General features: G+C 36.1%; 3 protein-coding genes across 3 annotated transcripts; 1 reads left to right on the top strand and 2 right to left on the bottom strand.

Moving 5' to 3' along the window:
- The first annotated feature begins 339 nt into the window (after positions 1-339).
- LOC118052974 (ricin) lies at positions 340-1,973 on the top strand. Its single transcript, XM_035064084.2, has 2 exons — positions 340-426; positions 829-1,973. Exon 2 carries the CDS (start codon positions 829-831, stop codon positions 1,786-1,788), a length of 960 nt encoding a protein of 319 aa, XP_034919975.1. The 5' UTR covers positions 340-426; the 3' UTR covers positions 1,789-1,973.
- A 6,712-nt stretch (positions 1,974-8,685) lies between these two features.
- LOC118052972 (7-deoxyloganetin glucosyltransferase-like) lies at positions 8,686-10,685 on the bottom strand. The gene is made up of 2 exons (XM_035064081.2): positions 10,108-10,685; positions 8,686-9,700 (listed from the first exon to the last, which is right to left on the bottom strand). Exons 1-2 carry the CDS (start codon positions 10,622-10,624, stop codon positions 8,769-8,771), a joined length of 1,449 nt encoding a protein of 482 aa, XP_034919972.1. The 5' UTR covers positions 10,625-10,685; the 3' UTR covers positions 8,686-8,768.
- A 6,728-nt stretch (positions 10,686-17,413) lies between these two features.
- LOC118052973 (ricin) lies at positions 17,414-19,882 on the bottom strand. Its single transcript, XM_035064082.2, has 2 exons — positions 19,793-19,882; positions 17,414-18,576 (listed from the first exon to the last, which is right to left on the bottom strand). The coding sequence occupies exon 2, from the start codon at positions 18,574-18,576 to the stop codon at positions 17,617-17,619; it is 960 nt and encodes a 319-aa protein (XP_034919973.1). The 5' UTR covers positions 19,793-19,882; the 3' UTR covers positions 17,414-17,616.
- Between the last annotated feature and the right edge of the window lie 405 nt (positions 19,883-20,287).

The following is a 20,287-nucleotide window of genomic DNA, read 5'->3' as shown; positions in this document are numbered from 1 at the left end:
CAATTTAAATTATTAAGTTGAGATGATTTTTTGATATGGTATTAGAACCTTGACGACCAAGTGATCACGAGTTCAAATTTCAACATTCTCTATGTATTTGATAAAAATTAAGCATAAAAAAACATGTAATTTGAGCACTCAAATTCTATCAAAAAGAAAATAAATGCTTATGTAAACAAAAATTGTAATAATTATATTTATGGATATATATAAGATTTACAACGTGAAAAATACTCGAAATATTAAAATTAATGAAAAAAATGTACTGTTTGAAATGTGTAACTCGTGGTTGAAGAAAACAATAAAAGCACGAAGCCACGAACCCCTTATAAAAGCAGATGACATGCAGCGATAGAAATCATCCATCGTCTCTCTTGAATTCCCTTTTCCTCACAAACAAGAGTTCCCTGCATACAGACTTTCAATGTTCGTATTCTTTTTCCTTCATTGCCTACTTCCATTTTCCTTAATTCAGCTATATATTATGATTAGCATATTCCCACTCCATCCCATAATGAGAGTCCTATTCTTATTTACATGTTTCAATATATATATACAAAGTACAAGAATTCAGTACTGCCATATAAATTTTACTGCTCTATCTCTCTTTGAATAGATTTCACACATATTTTTCCCACTCCATTTATTTTTAAAAGATAATACTCTAGATACAATAGAAGTGTATGAGTTGACATAATATTGAATGCATTTTATTTAATCTGTGTGAAAATCCCAATAAAACTCTCTTTATGGGATGTAAGAACTTAATGATATTAATCTCTAATTAACAATACTAGATTTTGATCATCTTCACGTATATTTTGACAGATGAAACAATTGAAAGGAAATATGAAGCTGTGGATTGTGGTGGCAGCATATCTTTTGTCGACTGTACTCGTGGCGAGTACAGAAGCTAGGAACATGGACTCATTGGCAGAAGATCAAACTGGAAGGGACATGATCATCCGCTCTGTCGTGCCAAAAAATGACGATGTTGTTTCTGGTGCAAAGTCCACACAACACATTGTTGGCATAAATAATTTGTGCGTTGACGTGTTTCAGGGATACTACTTTGATGGAAACGTAGTACAGTTGTACCCGTGTAAATCTAACGGAGATGTGAATCAACAACGGAGCTTGGAGAAGAACGGAACCATTCAATCTAAAGGCAAGTGTTTGGCCACAAACGGCACAAGTCCAGGAAGCTATGTATTTATCTCTGACTGCAACAAGGTGAAGGCTAGCGCCACAATTTGGAAAGTACAAAAGGATGGCTCCATCCTAAACCCCTCCTCGTCACTAGTTTTGACCTCAAAGTCGGGGAAAAGTGGCTCCCTACTCACCTTGGAAACCAATGTTTATGCCTTGCGCCAAGGTTGGCGTTTCACCGATGTTTCAAAACCATCACCGAAGTCCATTGTCGGGCTTTGGGACTACTGCTTGGAATTTAACAAATATGTCCCAAAGTTAGCCAAGTGCGTGGAGAACAAGACCGAACAAAAATGGAATTTTTACGCAGATGGTTCGATAAGGCTTGATGCAAACACAGATTTGTGCCTAACTAGCAATGGAAATACCAAAGGAAGCTTGGTCGTCGTTGTCTCTTGTAGCCCTGTGTCATCTAACCAACGTTGGACGTTTGGGGACAGCCACGGCAAAGCTTATTTCCCCATTTTGAACGTGAATAATGCTTTGGTGTTGGATGTGAGCTATTCCATTCTAAACCTGTTCGAAATAATTATTTGGGATCTCAACGGAGGAGCTAACCAGGTATGGCGTCTGTCGTAATAATTACTCAGACGCTCCTTTGGCCCTAAAGTCTATCAAGCCAAGGCAATATCTAGCAGCTCAAATAAATGACAACAAATTATTGTTGTCCGTTAAAACTGTATTCCAATATCCATATTATTTTCAATTCCCTAATCCCCCTATGTTTGATGTTTGAGTATGCAATATTATTATATAAAATAAATAAATCTTTTGTTAAGAAATGAAGTGTTCCAACTACTTCTCTTGTAGAAGATCTGAGAAGGAGATCTCTTGCTTACGAGTTCATCTTTTTTTTCATTTTTATTTTTGTTGCATGGGGTTTAAGGACTGGCGAGGGCCTTGTCTAGTTATTGATGTTTGTGGGAGTCCTCTTGCAAGAATTTGTCCTTTTTATATGGAGGTTTTTGCCCTGTGTTTCAGTTATGTATTTAAGGGCTACCATTTTCTCTCTCTCTTCTAAATAGATCATAAAACTGCAAAAATGAAGCAAATCCAAAGAGAGACATGTGTACCAGGAGATGACAATGAGGAAGAAGAAGAGGAAAGTGAAGATAGAGAGAGCGAGAGGATTGGAGATGACAAGAGAGACACTGTTTGTCTTTCTTATAGTTGGTGTTTGGTATTACACTAATTTTTAAGAATTTTGAATTCTTTTAAGTTTTAAATTAGTTTTCTCGTATTTTTTATTGTTTTGATGTCTGAATATTAAAAATAAATTTTAAAAAAATTAAAAAAATATTATTTTAATATATTTTTAAATAAAAAATATTTTAAAAAATAATTTTTACTATATTTCTAAACACGCACTTAGTTTTATTGTTTACGTTGTCTATGGTATTTTTTTTTTCCTTCTTTATATTTTTTTAAAGAAAGTGAGCTCCTACCTTGGTTTGCTCTCACTCAAAGAGGAGTGTGACGAAAAATTTCAGATAAGTTTCAAAACGTATTCAATTCTTCAACAAATACATTTTGTTTTTACCCTTTTCTTTTGTTATCCAAAACTTAAATTGGTAAAAACAAATAAATACACTGACATAATATTTTTATCGGTAAATTATGGTGAATTTTTTCAACTAAATATGCTCTCGCAGTAATATCAATCAGTAAACACCGACGAAAATATTCTCTCAGTTTATACCAAGGGAATTACAGTGGGGAAAAAATAAATGAAAAAAAAAGTATAATAACATGTTATTTTTACAAAAATAATTACCGATGAATTTAAATTCATCGATTAAATTCATCAGTAAATCCGTCTATAATATTTAATTTATGACCTGATGAGCGACCCTCCTCTCTCCATCCTCCATTTCTTCTTTCTCCTCCATTTTTCTCTGCAACAAACAACACATCCCCACCACCCCAAATTTTATCACAAATCAACCTCCTACTACAAATCTTGTCACCCCAACACTTAGTTTGTCAAAATCTCTGTTATGATTGAAATTTTATAGAGGATTCCCCCACTTCAAGTAAGCAAAATTATCTATTTTTTTTAACTCAATTTTCAAATGTTAATTTTTATTATATTTTTGTAGTAACACTTAGTTTGTCAAAATCTCTGTTATGATTGAAATTTTATAGAGGATTCCCCCACTTCAAGTAAGCAAAACTATCTATTTTTTTAACTCAATTTTTTAAATGTTAATTTTTATTATATTTTTGTAGTATATGTATTTTATTTGGGTATTTATTTGTTTTATAGTCTTTTTCCATAGAAATGTGTTGTATGAATATATGATTTGTACATGTTAGGGTTTGTTTGAGATTTTATAAAATTGTATTTGTTTGTAAATTGATGAAATTTAATTTTAATTTCTAACTTAGGTGTTTTGTGATGAAATAAATAATATCTTATTTAACAATTCTGTTTTTATATTTTGTCAATTTTATTGTTGAGATGAAATTTTTGATAAATGTATAGAAATTTTTGAATTTATGTAGATAATTGATAATGAATTAGTTTTACTATTAAAATAGTTTGAATAAGTTTGAGTTAAACTGATTTCTGTTATTTGTTTAGTTTATGTAATTAACTAATACATGTTGTCATCAATATTTTATATAGGTTTGACATAAGTAATTGATGATCGTTCATGGATGTATCAAGATTCAATTGAAGGTTTGTGTAGGATGGATTATTATAATAGGGTTCATGATTTTATTGATTACACACTATCTAATCCGAGAAATATTAATGGAGATGATATTAGATGTTCATGTAAGAGGTGTAAAAATAAAAAATTTCTCAATCTAGATGTTGTAACAATGCATGTTCTATAAAAAAAAAAGGTTCATGGAAAGATACATGTGTTGGCATGCACATGGAGAACCATATATTCCTCACGAGACCATGGTAGAAAGGATTGTTGGGAAATGTGCATAAAGTTATAGATGACAATAATAATCCTTATAGAAATATGTTATAGATACGATAAGAATAAATCAAGGTTATGTCAGTCAATTTTCTATAGTAGATGAAGAACCTAATATAGACTCGGCCAGGCTCTTTTGATCTTTTGAATGACTTTGACGAAGCATTATAGGATGGGTACACAAATCACAGTAAATTATCGGTCATTGCACAGATGTTCACCATTAAATCAAATCATGGGTTGAGTGAAACAGGTCACGACATAATTGTTAAATAGGTGAAAAACATTTTACTTGAAGGGAATAAGTTGAAAAAAGAACTTTTATGCTATTAAATCCATGATGAAATCCCTCAACTTAGAATACTATAAAATTGACATGTGTTCAAACTTCTACATGTTGTTCTACCATGAAAATACATAGTTGATCGAGTGTAGAATATGTGGGCATGCTCATTATAAACCTTAAATTGGAAGAGGAAGGACTCTTGTCGTATATAAAAAACTTAGATATTTACCAGTTACACTTAGACTACAAAAGTTATTCATGTCACCAAATATTGTTGAGCACATGACATGGCATTATTCACATGATATAATGGATGGAGTAATGGTACACCTTTCTAATAGTGAAACCTGTAAATATTTTAATATGGTGCACCTTTATTTTTCAGTGGAATCAAGGAACATGTGTCTTGGGTTATGTATAGACAGATTTAATCCATTCGGGTTATTTGTTGCTCTTTATTTTTATTGGTTGGTGTTACTCATGTTTTACAACTTGTCATTAGGGATGTGTAAGAGGCTAGAGTTTATGTTTTTATCTATGTTTATACCCAATCCTAATAATTCGAGTTGAAATATAGATGTTTGTCTTCGTCCATTGATTGATGAGTTGAGGCAATTGTAGTCATTCAAAGCTTTGACATATGATATATTGAGGAAACATAATTTTCAGATGAATGTAGCTTTAATATGGACTATTAATTTTTTTTTCCTGTATATGAAATGGTTTCTAGTTGGAGCACGCATGAAAAACTAACATGTTCATACTATACGAAAAATAACAAGGCTTTAACAGTAACAAATAACGTAAAACGCCTTTTTTATTGTCATTGACGGTCCTTGCCAAATGATCATAAGTACAGAAATAATATAAAGAACTTCTTTGTTGATAGAGTTGAAAGGGATGTTGTACCGCCACTAACATTAGGTGAAGAATTGTATGATGTGGTGTTAGAGTATAATGACATTGTGTTTGGTTTTTTAATCCAGTAAGCAGAAGTTTCATGGTTTTGGTTTGACTCACAAATGGATAAAGCAAAGTATTTTTTAGGAGCTTTCTTATTAGAAGGCCAATCCCCCCGCCATAACCTTAATGTCATGCACATTGAAAAGAACCATGTTTGGAAATATTTTTAACATGGTTATGGACGTGAAAGGGAAGACAAAGGACAACATCAAGACTATAATGGATATATCTTTGTTTTGTCACCATAAAAATATGGAGTTGGTTTATGATGAGTCCCTAGTCAGAAAGTCCAAAGTCGTCATAGACAAGAATGCACAGTTATTTGTCTACCAATGGCTTAAGAGTCTGTGTTTTTCTAATGGACATGTTTCGAATATATCAAGGTTGGTGAATTTGAAGGATTGCATGTTGCATGGAATAAAGATTCATGATTGTCACGTGTTTATGCAAACATCTATTCCACTAGCTTACTATGATTTATTGTCAAAGGAGACATGAGATGCATTCACATAGATCAGTCACTTCTTTAGAGATATATGCTCCAATAAGTTGCAGAAACAACACATAGAGAGGCTTGAAATGAATATCGTCCAGACAATATGCAAACTTGAGATGATATTTTTTTTATCGTTCGACTCAATAAAGCATCTACCCATACATCCACCATTTGAGGCGAGAGTTAGAGGCCTAGTCCAACATAGATAGATGTATTCATTCGAGAGGTTAGGGATTACACATGCATTGTAATTAAAATTCTAGTCTTTTTAAAAAAATTAAAAGCATTCATTTAATTTCATGCAGGTACTTGTTCAACTTAAAAAAAAAAAAGAGTAAAAAACAAGGTGCATGTTGAGGCTTTGATATGCAAGGTTTATATTATTGAAGAGATCATAAAATTTATCTCGTACTATTTCGAGTCTCACTTGAGAAAAAGAATCAACACGTTCCATGGCATGATGACGATAGGGAAGTGCCTTCAAGTGAGAACCTGTCAATATTCTTCCATCTTGAACGACCCGTACCAAAAAATATTGTTAGAAAAATATATTTAATAGATATAGAATTCAGACAAGCACATAATTATGTGCTATTTAACTGTGCGATGAATTAAGACTTTTTATTCAGCAAATATAATACTTCATATATTGTTACTTTCAAACAATTTATTTATTATACTATCATAAACTGATAAATTATTGAATTACTCATAGACAACATCGTCAATTTCTACTAAGGGAGTTTGTTAGAATAATTAAAACACACAAGTCTAACAAGGTGTTGAGAACGACAATACAAGAAGGCAAAATAGTTTATACATGTACATACTATCTGCTAACCGACCAAAATAAAATTAAAAGCGTTACACCAACACCATCAACTGTCACGAAAGGAATGTCAACCAATAACATAAGAGAAGCATTAATAAAGTGACATATGTGTGCAGTATTGAAGCTGCAATAGTGTGATGGTGAATCAACAAGGAAAGGGAAGGTTTCAAATAAAGTTTCTAAAGTTCAGCAATTTTGGAAAGTTTCTAAAGAACATGTTTTCTGAACAGAGAAGGTGCCGCCACCCCTCACTCTGTGTCCTCTCTTTCTCTTTTTTTACCAATCTCTTTCTCTCTTGGTTGAGACAACACAGAGTGAGGGGTGGCGGCACCTTCTTTGAAACCTCAAGAGAGAAAGAGAGGGCACAAGATCATAGATTGGTCAGCCCCGTGAAACATGTTGCACAGCTTCTACTTTAATACTGGATCGATCATACGTCAAATCATTGCATCTTTTATGATATATAGTGGCTGACGTTCCTTTCGCTACAACCTCTTTTGCTGTACGTGCATGTGTATTCTATGAGACTGGTGGTTGGGATTTAATGCTGCTATTTAAGGCTGCTTACAGGCTCTGACTGGATCGATTAATTGTGAAATGGTCACTACTGAATGTGAACGGAAAGGCATGCAACTCCCAAAATCTGGACCTCCAATAATAATCACGACATAACCTTATAATTGACCCATAATTTTTCCAGCCATAACAATACTCGGTTTGCCAGCATTCATATTCTGATTGAAATTTTATTGAGGATTTTCTATCTTATATAAGTAAATCTACTTTTTTTTTCAAAAAAATTGAACATAATTTTAAAAAGTTAATTTTTTTTTCATATTTTTGTAGTATATATATTTTGTTTAGGTGTTTACTTGTTTTATTATTTTTTTTCTCAAACAAATGTTGTAAGGATTTATAATTTGTACATGTTAAAATTTGTTTTAGATTTTATAAAATTGTATTTGTTTGTAAATTATAGAAACTTATGTCGAATTACTGACTTAGATGTTTTGTGATGAAATAAATAATGAGTTGTTTAATAGGTCCATTTTATATTTTGTCAATTTCATTTCTAAGTTGTAATTTCTATAAATATTTTTAGTGTTAATAATTGAATTCCACGTGGATTTAAATCTTTAAAAATAATACAAAATAAATCATAGCCAAACTCATTTGACTTACGATTCCATTCTAAAGAGGAGAAATTTAAAATAATACATTATTTGTGTCGAGCAAGGTTGTCAATTCTATTCTGTTTTGATTAGAATGACAGAAACATTCTATACCAATTTAAAAAACGAAACAATTTTCATCTCATTTTACATCTCGGTCCGTTCCAGATTTTTCGGCAAAATTTCAGCTGGAACGTTCTGGTTTCATTCCACATGTTCCATTCCGCTCTTGAAAAGCCATTGAATCAAATTGAACCTCGTTCAATTTAATTAATTAAACCACCCAAGTATAAAAAGCTCATTTTCATTACTATTTTCAATAACAATGATATTAATAATAGTATTAAAAATTATTATTACTATTTTCATTAACAATGATATTAATTTTTTAGAATTAGATTTATCACTAATATATATGATTTATATTCATGTTTTTTTTTTTCGTGTTTATACTTTATAGGAATTTGAGCAAAACAAGGAATGTTTTAGATTCAATTAGCCTTGATAACATTGACCTAACTTTATATTTAAAATATTTGTGTTAAAACATTTTATTTTCATAATATTTTGATATTTTGTTTAAGTTGAATTACTTTAAGTTAAAGATCTATTTAATCTTGATTATTTAGAAATATTTTAAAATTTAAAAATATATTTGTTTAGCATTGTATTTGTATTGCATAATTTATAATTAATTTATCTTGAATTTGAATTATGTTTGTTGAATATATATATATATATATATATATATATATATAAACAGTACAACCCCGAAACGATATGCCGAAATATTTTAAAACTAAAACATTGCATTTCAATTGAAAAAATAAAACATTTATTGAAATAGAATTGAGAACCTTGTGTTGAGAGTTTATCATTCAAACTTCAAAAGCACCGCCTTCACCAACTCGTCTAAATTCATGGATGATGACCCACTTGGATCAGCGGCTTCCTCTGCTAATTTTCTCCACTCCATGACTTTTTTCTTTACCTCCCTACCTTTCTCTCCTTCCATCAACTCTCGCACAAGCTTCTCCACTTTATCTCTTTCCGCATTGCTATCAATCTCCATTCCAATGCCCCACTCATTGCAAGTGTACCTACAGTTCGTCTGTTGATCAGCAAAGAATGGCAAACAAAGCATGGGCACCCCAGAAGAAATGCTCTCAGCTGTTGAATTCCATCCACTATGTGTTAGGAAACCTCCTATTGATGGGTGGTTGAGAACTTCCTCTTGGGGACACCAGTTTGAAATAAATCCTCTGTCTTTAGTCTCGTCAGTAAATTCCGGTGGCAATATGGCGGAGTCGCCTGTGACCATGTCAGGCCTTATTATCCATAAAAATGGATGGCCACTTTTAGCAAGTCCCATTCCCAATTCAATCAGCTGCTGCTTTGTAGCGACTGCTACGCTACCAAAGTTAACATAAATTACTGAGTTTGGTTTCTTGGAATCAAGCCATTGGAGACACTCAACCTCTTCTTTCCATAGATTATATCCAATAGAATCTAGATCATCTTCTTTCATTTGATTGAGAAGCAATTGAAGTGGACCGATCGTGTAGACACGAGGAAACATTGAGTAAAGAGCACTCAAGACTTCTTTCTCCAAAGCATCAAAAGTATGGAAAATCACTGCAGAACCTTCAGATGCTCTCTCAGCACATTCCATGCAGAAGTTGAAAAAATAATCATCTGGATCTGTTGTACGAAGAAAACTTGGAAGATCCCTCAATCGTATATCTTTCATTCCTGGAATCCAGTCCAGTACTTGATCCAAATAGCCATTTGTTAAAAAGCTCTCGTCTGCGAACAAAAATTAAATGCATTTGTAGCATACCAGTTATGGGCTAGTAAATGAATACAACAGCAGAAGAGGAACGAGCGTAAAATCAGAAGAGAAGAAAGGTTCCCTAGCTTGAAATCAAATTTCAGGTTACGCAGCCGAAGGGCTACCCTGGAATTATAACCACGGATCTGGTACATGTACTATACCATGATCCAGCATAAACTATCAGGATATTGTACCATTCAATCAGAAAGTTTTAGTCCATAAGAACTCAGTTCATGTACCAATCTATTCATTTCCATGGATGACGGCTACGATGATGCAGCACATGAACTACTAGGATATTTATCTAATGCCCAAATGAAATAAGAAAAAATCATATTGAAGTTGTGATTTCAATTCCAATTCCAATTCTTGGACTTACCTTTTAATGGAAACAGTCCTCTTTCTTTGAGCTCTTTATATTGCTTAAGCCCCATAAAACTGCAAGCAGAGATAGAAAAGAACAAGGCAACAGGAATTCCATGCCTCTGAGCAGCAGTGATGGCAACTGGCACAAATCCATCAGATACAATGCAAGTCACTTGAGGAACATCAGAAGATGCTGTATCATTGAGCTTGGCAAGCAATTCATTAAATGGAGCTATCAAGTTCTCCTTGCAAGCCTCAAAAATTGCTTGTACATCTTGGGTAGCATTCTCATCTGAAGGAGGGAGGCCATCTGGGATAGATTCGAACCGAAAGTCGGGCAAGCCATTCAGGGAATAAGGGCCTCTAGATTTAAGCAAGCGTCTATGGTTGAACTCTGTGTTCACAAAGGTTATGAGAAAACCTCGGGAATGCAGTAGTTTTGCTAGTTTAAGCATTGCCTTTACATGGCTTTGAGCTGGACAGGGAATACAGATTACATGAGGCTTGTCTGCTAAGATTTTGCGAAACATGTCTCTAGCTCTTTCCTTCTTTCTCCAACTCTTTCTTTAGACTAATTGTTTTGCTACTGTCGTCTTTCGAAGTGAAGCAAACACTTTACACAGGATACATTCTCTTATCAACAAGACTGAGGCGGGCCATGGAAATCTTATCTATTTTTTTTTGAGAAGTATATGATTTCATTAAACGCCATAGCCTGGCGGCATGAAAATTACAAAGCCTGTCGCATATCAATTTTGCAGGAACTACCACTCAAAACAAAGTCCATACAAAGAGGACCAAACATCAGATATAGTCTAAGAAAGCAACAATATTAACTACTCAAGATAACCATTACTGCAAAATCCAGAAGAAGCTTCCAAGAGTCTCCAATAATTTTCACATGAATCCAAGCCTCTGAAGAGATGCACATTTAGTCTGATAGACATAATCTGAGAGATGGATCAAAACCAAGCAATGAAATCACTGGATCTGCGCACTCCTTGCTTAGCCATACAATCTGCCAGACTATTGCTCTCACGGTACACATGAGAAAAAGTAATTGAACCAAAGAGCCTAGTCAATTTCTGAACTGTGAAGAAGAGGTCACTATGCATCCATGGCCTGTTGAGAGGATTATGCATCCAGCTGATTACATTGGCAGAATCAGATTCAATAATAATATGCTTATGATGAAGGAGACACTTTGAGGCTGAGAGCTCAATAGCTTTGACAACAGCTCTCAGCTCAGCTATGTTCGAGTCTAGAGTCCCTACTGGTAGGGAAAAAATACCAAGGAGATGACCTTGGTGATTGCGCAGGGCACCACCTATACCTGAGAGTCCAGGCTTTCCAAGAGAGGAGCCATCCACATTCCACTTGAATCTGCCAATGGGTGGAGGAGACCATGTAATACCAGTTCTACAAATCTGAACATTGGACCAACGGATCAGACCTACTGACGATCTTAACAGATCTAGAGGGGAGTAAGGAAAGTCAGGATGAAGTGCTTTCAACCATAAGCATAGCCGGGTGATGATAAGGAAGAACACTGAATCATAGTTCGGCGACTTTTGTTGAAATATCAGGTCATTTCGAAGAAGCCAAAGGGACCACACCACTGAGAAAAACATCATCAGCCATGCTTTCTTCTGAAATTTTCCTTGAACCATGACAGTCCACTGAGAAAATAAGCATGACAAATTCTGAGGGCAGCACCATGATAATCCCCACCACTTGATGATTTTGGACCAGATGATCCAATGTTTATGGCAATGTAGAAGTAAGTGATCAGCCGACTCTTCCTCAACTAGACAAATAGGACAGTTGGAGTTTGAGCTATCCAAAACACCTCTTCTAACCAGCACACCTCGGGTGTTGAGTCTGTTAATAATCGCCATCCAACAAAAGATCTCCACTTTAGGAGGGACTACACCTTTCCATATTCCAGCAAAAGAGAAGCCATAGTTAGAATAGTGAGTGGGGCTTAGAAGCCCACATAGAGATTTAACTGAAAATCTTCCTGATGTGTTGTCCTTCCATATTAGTCTATCCTCTGCTTCATTGTCTAAGTGCACCGTTGAGAGAACAACATATAATTGTTCTAGCAAACCAATGTTTCGACCCCTCAAAGGCCTAGTCCAGGAAAAGAGCCATATCCATTCAAAACCATCCCACATGCCCATCTTGTCAATGCTGGCATCTTTATCATTGGATAAACGGTAAATAGTAGGAAAACGATTCGCAAGACATTGATTAGCAAGCCAAATATCATGCCAAAACGCTGTTCTCTTGCCATTGCCAATAAGAACCATAGATTGTTGCAGTTAAATGAAAAAAAACATGTGTTCTTGTCCCCAAGCTTGCACCACTGCACCCTTGACTTTTGTTGCCAGATAGACTCTTGCATTCCATACAGAGTTCGTAGTTTGGAGAAAATGACATTGCTTCTAATTAATTCAATAGCTGACAGGTCTCTGCATTCTTTTTTATGGTCAAGGGATTCAGCTTCTAACTCCAGCTCCTTGATTTGGTTAGACATGTTGCCCACAGCTTCTTTGTTCCAGTGCTTACATCTCTCTTTTAACATCTTGAATGCTGAGACCATGTTCCTTTTACCAGTTGATGAGACTGAAATTGAGCTCCAGAAACTTTGTATCATCTGTCTGAAGTCAGCCACCAGCCACCAACAGTTCATAAACCGGAATGGTTTTGGTCCCCAATTCGTATAGTCTAATAATAGCTGCAGGGGTCTATGGTCAGAAGAGAACCTTGGGAGACCGAATAAAGTAGAGGCTGGGAGAAGTTGCAGCCAATCACCCGATATGAAGATTCTGTCAATTCGACTTGCTGCGTTACCTCTAGTCCAGGTAAATCTTTTTCTAGTTAAGGGGAGATCAATAAGTTCGCAACTATCAATACACTGCTTGAATCTTGTCATAGAAGCAGAAACTTTTGAACCACCTTTTCGATCCGAGGGTGACAAAGTTTCATTAAAGTCGTCTGCAAGACACCATGGTGTGCTAACACTATCTTTGAAAGTAATCAAGTAGTCCCATAATTCTTTCTTCAGGGTACCATCAATCGGAGCATAAATAAAGGATACCATGCAATCCAAATTATACCGAGTAAAATTGCCTTCAACATGTAAAACACGCCCATTCATAGCAATTGAACATCTAGATACACAAAAAGAAGCTGGATTCCATATACATAAAATCCCCCCAGAGAGACCTAGAGAGGGGACTGCATACCAGTCCCTAGCATGCCGCCCCAAGATAGAGTTAATAAAACTATCATGAATATTTTCTAATTTTGTTTCTAAAATACCCAGAACATTAATTGAAAATTTCCTACCCAAATTCCTCACGCATCTTTTTTTAGCTCTGCCCCCTAAACCACAAACATTCCAAACAACAATGCTACCCATAAAACTGGTTGTAAGAACCATACCAACAGACTGGATAAAACAATTGACTTACTCCTTTTTCCTTCGAAGCCACTCCTCCTGCTCATTTTCTATGAGTTCCTGAATTGTTTGTGTCATCAGGCGATTATCATCGTGCACTTGAAGGATAGCTTTTCCCACTTCCCAGCAAGCATTAGCTTCCTCCCAAGAGCTGGATCGTAAAGTGTCAGCAACTTGGTTACCATGAGTTGCAGGGGATTGATAACGTGAGCTACTGGCCTCGTCGTCACCCACCTGCTCTTGCCCACAACAGATAATTGTGTTTCTGTTCTTAATGCCATTGTCCGACACTGAATACTCTATGATTACTGTCTCAGGTTGCTTTGGTTTATGGTGTGCCAGTTTACGTGATTTCCTTCTCGAAAGAGAACTTGTTTTGCGTTTGATCCTCTTTGCTCTGTGTTTCTGCGATTTCTTATTCTGTGATTCAAGAAAGCAAAGTTCAGATGGGTCAGCAATTGGATGTATGAAGTTTGCAAAAGAAGGCCCAGTGTCTGTTGAAGTAGCTGTTGTTGTTGGGCCTATAATGTGGTGTTTCTGGCTTTGCTTGCGGCCCGTTTTCTTAGGCTCAGTACAGCCTCCCACCTGATCCAATTCTTTTTCTTTAGAGAGACAAATAACAGGCTACCCAACTACAATCCTATAATCAGTTGCATCCACCTCTGCATATCGTACCAGGGCTAGACAGTTGTCAACTTCGTACACACTCTCCTCCGCTAAGGCTGCTTGATTGCATGACTCCGTGAGTTCTGGATATAAGTACATAGGTGGCATGACCTGTTCGGTGAGTGCTCTGTCAAACGAATTGTTGTTGCCCAACACAGCAATGTGATCAAATTCAAATTCTGCACTTTGTCCTGTAGCTCTGTGGGACAATGTTGTTCTCATCGGAGCATCACCTTGGTCGTCCTCATCGTCATCAGAGAGCCCCGATGCTGTGTAATGTGAGACATCCATGGAATGCTTGATTGTTGTTAGAGATGGGATATATGTGCCTTTGATTTCTGTCAAGGAAACCTCCACCTTGATGCCATCAAGGTTGAGTAACACTTGACCCTGTAGAGATTCCAGCTTCATGGTTCTGATAAGTACTCTTATGCCTGATATGGAGCCTTGGCTAACACAAGACGTGTCATAACCAACAATATTTCCCCAACTCGTTAGAAGAGCATCAATACAATTCCTATTCCAACCTTCCATCGGTAGCCCAAATATAGATATCCAAGCGAATCTGTCATAGGCGCATATCCTTGCTTCCCACTGCCTAAGGTTACTAAGTATAGAATACAGAAAAGATCTTGCGTTGTGATGTTCCTTACGTGCAGCTAATTGGTCCTCAAAAGTCACAATCACCTGGCTAGCTCCTAGGAATCTGAAGCTCACAGCGTTCTCCACAGATTTTAATACCTTTTCCTCCATTGTTGCTACATCAGCATTTTGCAGGATCTTCCCCACTAAGCTCCTACTAAGCCATTCCTTATCCTCATCTGTAGATTCGTAGTTTATTATTCTCTTCTCATCACTGACCACTGGAGGCTTTGTGGACGTTAATACCTCAATAAAAGATCTGGTATCTCTAAACAAAAGCTTAGGTGTATGTAGTGGAGCAGGTTTGGGAAGGGTTTTTGTTGGTGTCAAGGCAGGAGTAGGGGGGCTATGTTTAGCTGGGTTTACTCTTAGTTTGTAAGTGTCAAACCAAAGGTTGTTGGCGTGATCACAGAGGTCATTAACAGACATGGGAGATAGAATGTCCACGAATCCAAAGCGGCGTCCTAGAGTAGTTTTTCGTTTGGAGATGAACAACTTAGTAACCCTTCCAAACTTAAGGAAAGCTTTTTTCAGATCATGGTAATCAACCCAGGAAGGAAATCTCTCAAAAAACAGTTTAAGAGGTTGCAGGATTGGATGGGCAATGTCAAGTGGTGACATGCCAAGGCTTTTGGTGCTAGGTGCAAAGGGTATGACAGGGGTAGAAGAAGGTTGTCGTGCAAAGGTAGTAGGGTGATTTGGATTTTGAGAAAACAGAAATGTTGCAGCAGATGATTGCGACGTAGTGTGAACATGTTGGTTTGGTTTTTCGGCGGTGGTCAGGGGAGGGTGGTGGATTGTGGTAAGTTTGGTGGGCAGGGGAGGGTAGTGGTTTGGGAAATCTTATCTATTTGTGGCCGTATGTCGAAAACGTTTTACAATAGAAAGGCCGGAAACAGATTGGATTGAGATGTGAGGAGGATATACCAAAATTAAGTTAGTTATAAGAACATCACAATCTCTAAAGTGGTAATTTTAAATTGAATGGACATATATAATTCAAAGTGTCGCATGTCAACGCGTGGCATCCGTTAGCAATTTTCTCGTTCATTTACTTGATTAGTTAGGAGTCACCACCTAGTATTATGGTAACTAAGAACCTATGGTCTGCGAGAGTTTAAGAAAAGAATTGGTTGTGCAAGGGGAAGACACGTCACCCCAGTGCACCCTACCTAAGGTAAACTGTATTGTTATTTGATTGTTTTCTAAGTCGAGTTTCTATTTATTAGTCTTTTTTAAGGTTTAAGGTAGATCTTTTTTAATGAAAAAGTCTCTACCTTGTTGGGTTAAATCCTAACCATTTTAATATCTAAATTTTAGCATCACATTTATTTATAACTTGTATCTTTAATACCTGAGGGTGTACTTTATTGTGTAATTTTACAGCCATAATATTAAAGTTTACATCTGGATCTTAAAATAAAAGATTTTTGATATTTTGGTCAAACCTTAATGGATGATCATAAACCAGTCATGATATCTATTTTTATTTTCAAAACATGAGAAAGATGCAAGTCTTTTTTTTTCTTTAGTGAAAATATGCTTGGAAAAGTTTTTATGTTTTAGCTGTATGTATGGAAAAAAAATAATTTTAAAGAAAATCAGGTATTTTAATACTGGATTTGTATTTTACAATGTAAATATATAACCTGATATTATGCAAAATTGAGCTCCTATTGATGGGTGGTTGAGTACTTCCTCTTGCGGACACCAACTACAAATAAAGCTTCTTTCCTTGGTTTCTTCAGTGAATTCTGGAGGCAGTATCTTGGAGTCGCCAGTGACCATATCAGGCCTTATTATCCATAAAAATGGATGGCCACTTTTAGCAAGTCCCATGCCAAATTCAACGAGCTGCTCCTTCGTGACGGTTGTTATGCTACCAAAATTCACATATATTACTGACTTGGGTTTGTTGGAATCAAGCCATTGGAGACACTCAACCTCTTCTTTCCAAAGATTGCATCCAATAGAACTTAGATATACTTCTTGAATCTGATTGAGAAGCAATTGTAGTGGACCGATCGTATACACTCGAGGAAACATAGAGTAAAGGGCATTTCACAAAGGCATCAATATTCTCACCAAAATTGCCATTTCATCTGGGTTGAAATCACGGCAAAAATATTGAACTAATGATGGCAAAAATTATAGCTATTAAAAACATCTAATAATTCCTTGCCTGGCTAGATTATCTGCTACTTGATTATTCTCTCGATGAATTACATGTTGAAAATCGACAGTAGAAAGCCAATTAGTGTAAATTTATCTTTATTAGTTATTTTATAACAAGTAAAATCCCAAGTTGCAGCCTATAAAAAGTCCATTCCTGGCTGAAGTTTTCACAACTTCATCATGATTAATTTATTTTTCTTAAATTGTTGCAGCAAGTTTTCCCTCATTACATGTTTGATTCATATGAAAAGTAAACTAATTAGAATTAATGCTTAACAAGACAAGGCCCTCGCCAGTCCTTAAACCCCATGCAACAAAAAAAAATTGAAAAAAAGATGAACTCGTAAGCCAGAGATATTGCAACACTTCATTTCTTAACAAAAGATTTATTTATTTTATATAATAATATTGCATGCTCGAACATCACACATAGGGGGATTAGGGAATTGAAAATAATATGGATATTGGAATACAGTTTTAAGGGACAACAATAATTTGTTGTCATTTATTTAAGCTGCTAGTTATTGCCTTGGCTTGATAGACTTCAGGGCCAAAGGAGCGTCTGAGTAATTATTACGACAGACGCCATACCTGGTTAGCTCCTCCGTTGAAATCCCAAATAATTATTTCGAACAGGTTTAGAATGGAATAGCTCACATCCAACACCAAAGCATTATTCACGTTCCAAATGGGGAAATAAGCTGTGCCGTGGCTGTCGCGAAACGTCCAACGTTGGTTAGATGACACAGGGCTACAAGAGACAACGACGACCAAGCTTCCTTTGGTATTTCCATCGCTAGTTAGGCACAAATCTGTGTTTGCATCAACCCTTATCGAACCATCGGCGTAAAAATTCCATTTTTGTTCAGTCTTGCTCTCCACGCACATGGCTAACTTTGGGACATTTTTGTTAAATTCCAAGCAGTAGTCCAAAAGCCCGACAATGGACTTTGGTGAAGGTTTTGAAACATCGGCGAAACGCCATCCTTGGCCCAAGGCATAAACATTGGTTTCCAAGGTGAGTAGGGAGCCACTTTTCCCTGACTTTGAGGTCAAAACTAGTGACGAGGAGGGGTTTAGGATGGAGCCATCCTTTTGTACTTTCCAAATTGTGGCGCTAGCCTTCACCTCGTTGCAGTTATAGATAAATACATAGCTTCCTGGACTTGTGCCGTTTGTGGCCAAACACATGCCTTTAGATTGAATGGTTCCGTCCTTCTCCAAGCTCCATTGTTGATTCACATCTCCGTCAGATTTACACGGGTACAACTGTACTACGTTTCCATGAAAGTAGAGTTCAAGAAACACGTCAACGCACAAATTATTTATGCCAACAATGTGTTGTGTGGACTTTGCACCAGAAACAACATCGTCATTTTTTGGCACGACAGGGCGGATGATCATGTCCCTCCCAGTTTGATCTTCTGCCAATGAGTCCATGTTCCCAGCTTCTGTACTCGCCACGAGTACAGTCGACAAAAGATATGTTGCCACCACAATCCACAGCTTCATATTTCCTTTCAATTGTTTCATCTGTCAAAATATACGTGAAGATGATCAGAATCTATATTTGTTTTTTTTTTTGTTAATAGTCGAAATTTTATTGAAAGGAAAAAGCTACAAAGATAGTAGCCTAACTTACATCAGAAGAACAAACAGAGGAAAGGGAAGCACAAAAACTGTTGCATGAAACAGGGGATAGCAACAAAAAGAGAACAGATAAATCAAAAGAAACTAACTCCTCCCGACTAAACATTCTCTATATTAAGCTCGAAAGAGTTGGAGTCAAGCCTCAGCCATAAAGCAATACTTTGGCGCACCATGGAGAAACAGATTTGAAGGTTAGGGGCAGCGTCATTAAAAATAACATCATTTCGATGAAGCCAAAGATTCCAAACAACGCATGAGAAAAGAAGTTTCCAAGAGAGATTTTGTTGCTTGCCTTTAACCATAGAAGACCATTGGAAGCACATATCATCAACAGATTTTGGAAAAACACTGCAAAAGCCCCGATTAGAAAGCAGTTTCATCCATATATTCCAAGAGAAGTGGCAGTGAATGAAGAGGTGACTTGAAGATTCCAAGCTTTTATTGCAGAAAGCACATCTTGACTCCTGAAGGGAGAGGTAGTCGCGTTGAAATAGGAAATCTCTTGTGGTTACTTTATCTTGGACAAGGAGCCAAAGGAAAAGCTGCACTTTTGGTGGGGTTAGTTTTATCCAAACAGAAGATTGGAATGGTTTGGCTCCACCGTAGAGTAACTGGTCCATCAATTTGGAGCAAGATTTTACACTGAAGAGGCCATCGTTGTTGAGGGTCCAGATTTTCTTATCCATCTTGTGGCAGAACATTGGCTTGGATTCCAGCAAGGATGATAAAAGTGATAGTTGTTCTTGTTAATTAATATCATTAAGTTTTTACATCCCATAAAGAGAGTTTTATTGGGATTTTCACACGGATTAAATAAAATGCATTCAATATTATGTCAACTCATACAATTTTATTGTATTTAGAGTATTATCTTTTAAAAATAAATGGAGGGGGGAAAATATGTGTGAAATCTATTCGAAGAGAGATAGAGCAGTAAAATTTATATAGCAGTACTGAATTCTTGTACTTTGTATATATATTGAAACATATAAATAAGAAAAGGACTCTCATTATGGGATGGAGGGGTAATATGCTAATCATAATAAATAGCTAAATTAAAGAAAATAGAAGTAGGCAATGAAGGAAAAAGAATACGAACATTGAAAGTCTGTATGCAGGGAACTCTTGTTTGTGAGGAAAAGGGAATTCAAGAGAGACGATGGATGATTTCGATCGCTGCATGTCATCTGCTTTTATAAGGGGTTCGTGGCTTCGTCCTTTTAGTGTTTTCTTCAACCACGAGTTACACATTTCAAACAGTACATTTTTTCGACCATGATTGATCATACGCCAAATCATTGCATCCCTTGTGATAGTGGCTGATATGTTCCTTTCGCTACAACTTCTTTTGATGTGTGTATTTGAGGCTGGTTACAGGTTCTAACTGGAGTACTAATTGTGAAATGGTCGCTACTGAATGTGAACGGAAAGGCAGCTCCCAAAATGTGGACCTCCAATAATAATCACGACATAACCTTATAATTGACATGGTGACAAAATTATTAATTTGCCTCGAGGATTAAAATTATTAGTTATTAAGGAACATTATTTCAAGTAATAGGCAATACAGAATAAAACACCAAACATCTTCTTC

Source organism: Populus alba, chromosome 6, assembly GCF_005239225.2.
Source record: "Populus alba chromosome 6, ASM523922v2, whole genome shotgun sequence".
Taxonomy (NCBI): domain Eukaryota; kingdom Viridiplantae; phylum Streptophyta; class Magnoliopsida; order Malpighiales; family Salicaceae; genus Populus; species Populus alba.
This window is presented reverse-complemented; position numbering and strand designations above follow the sequence as displayed.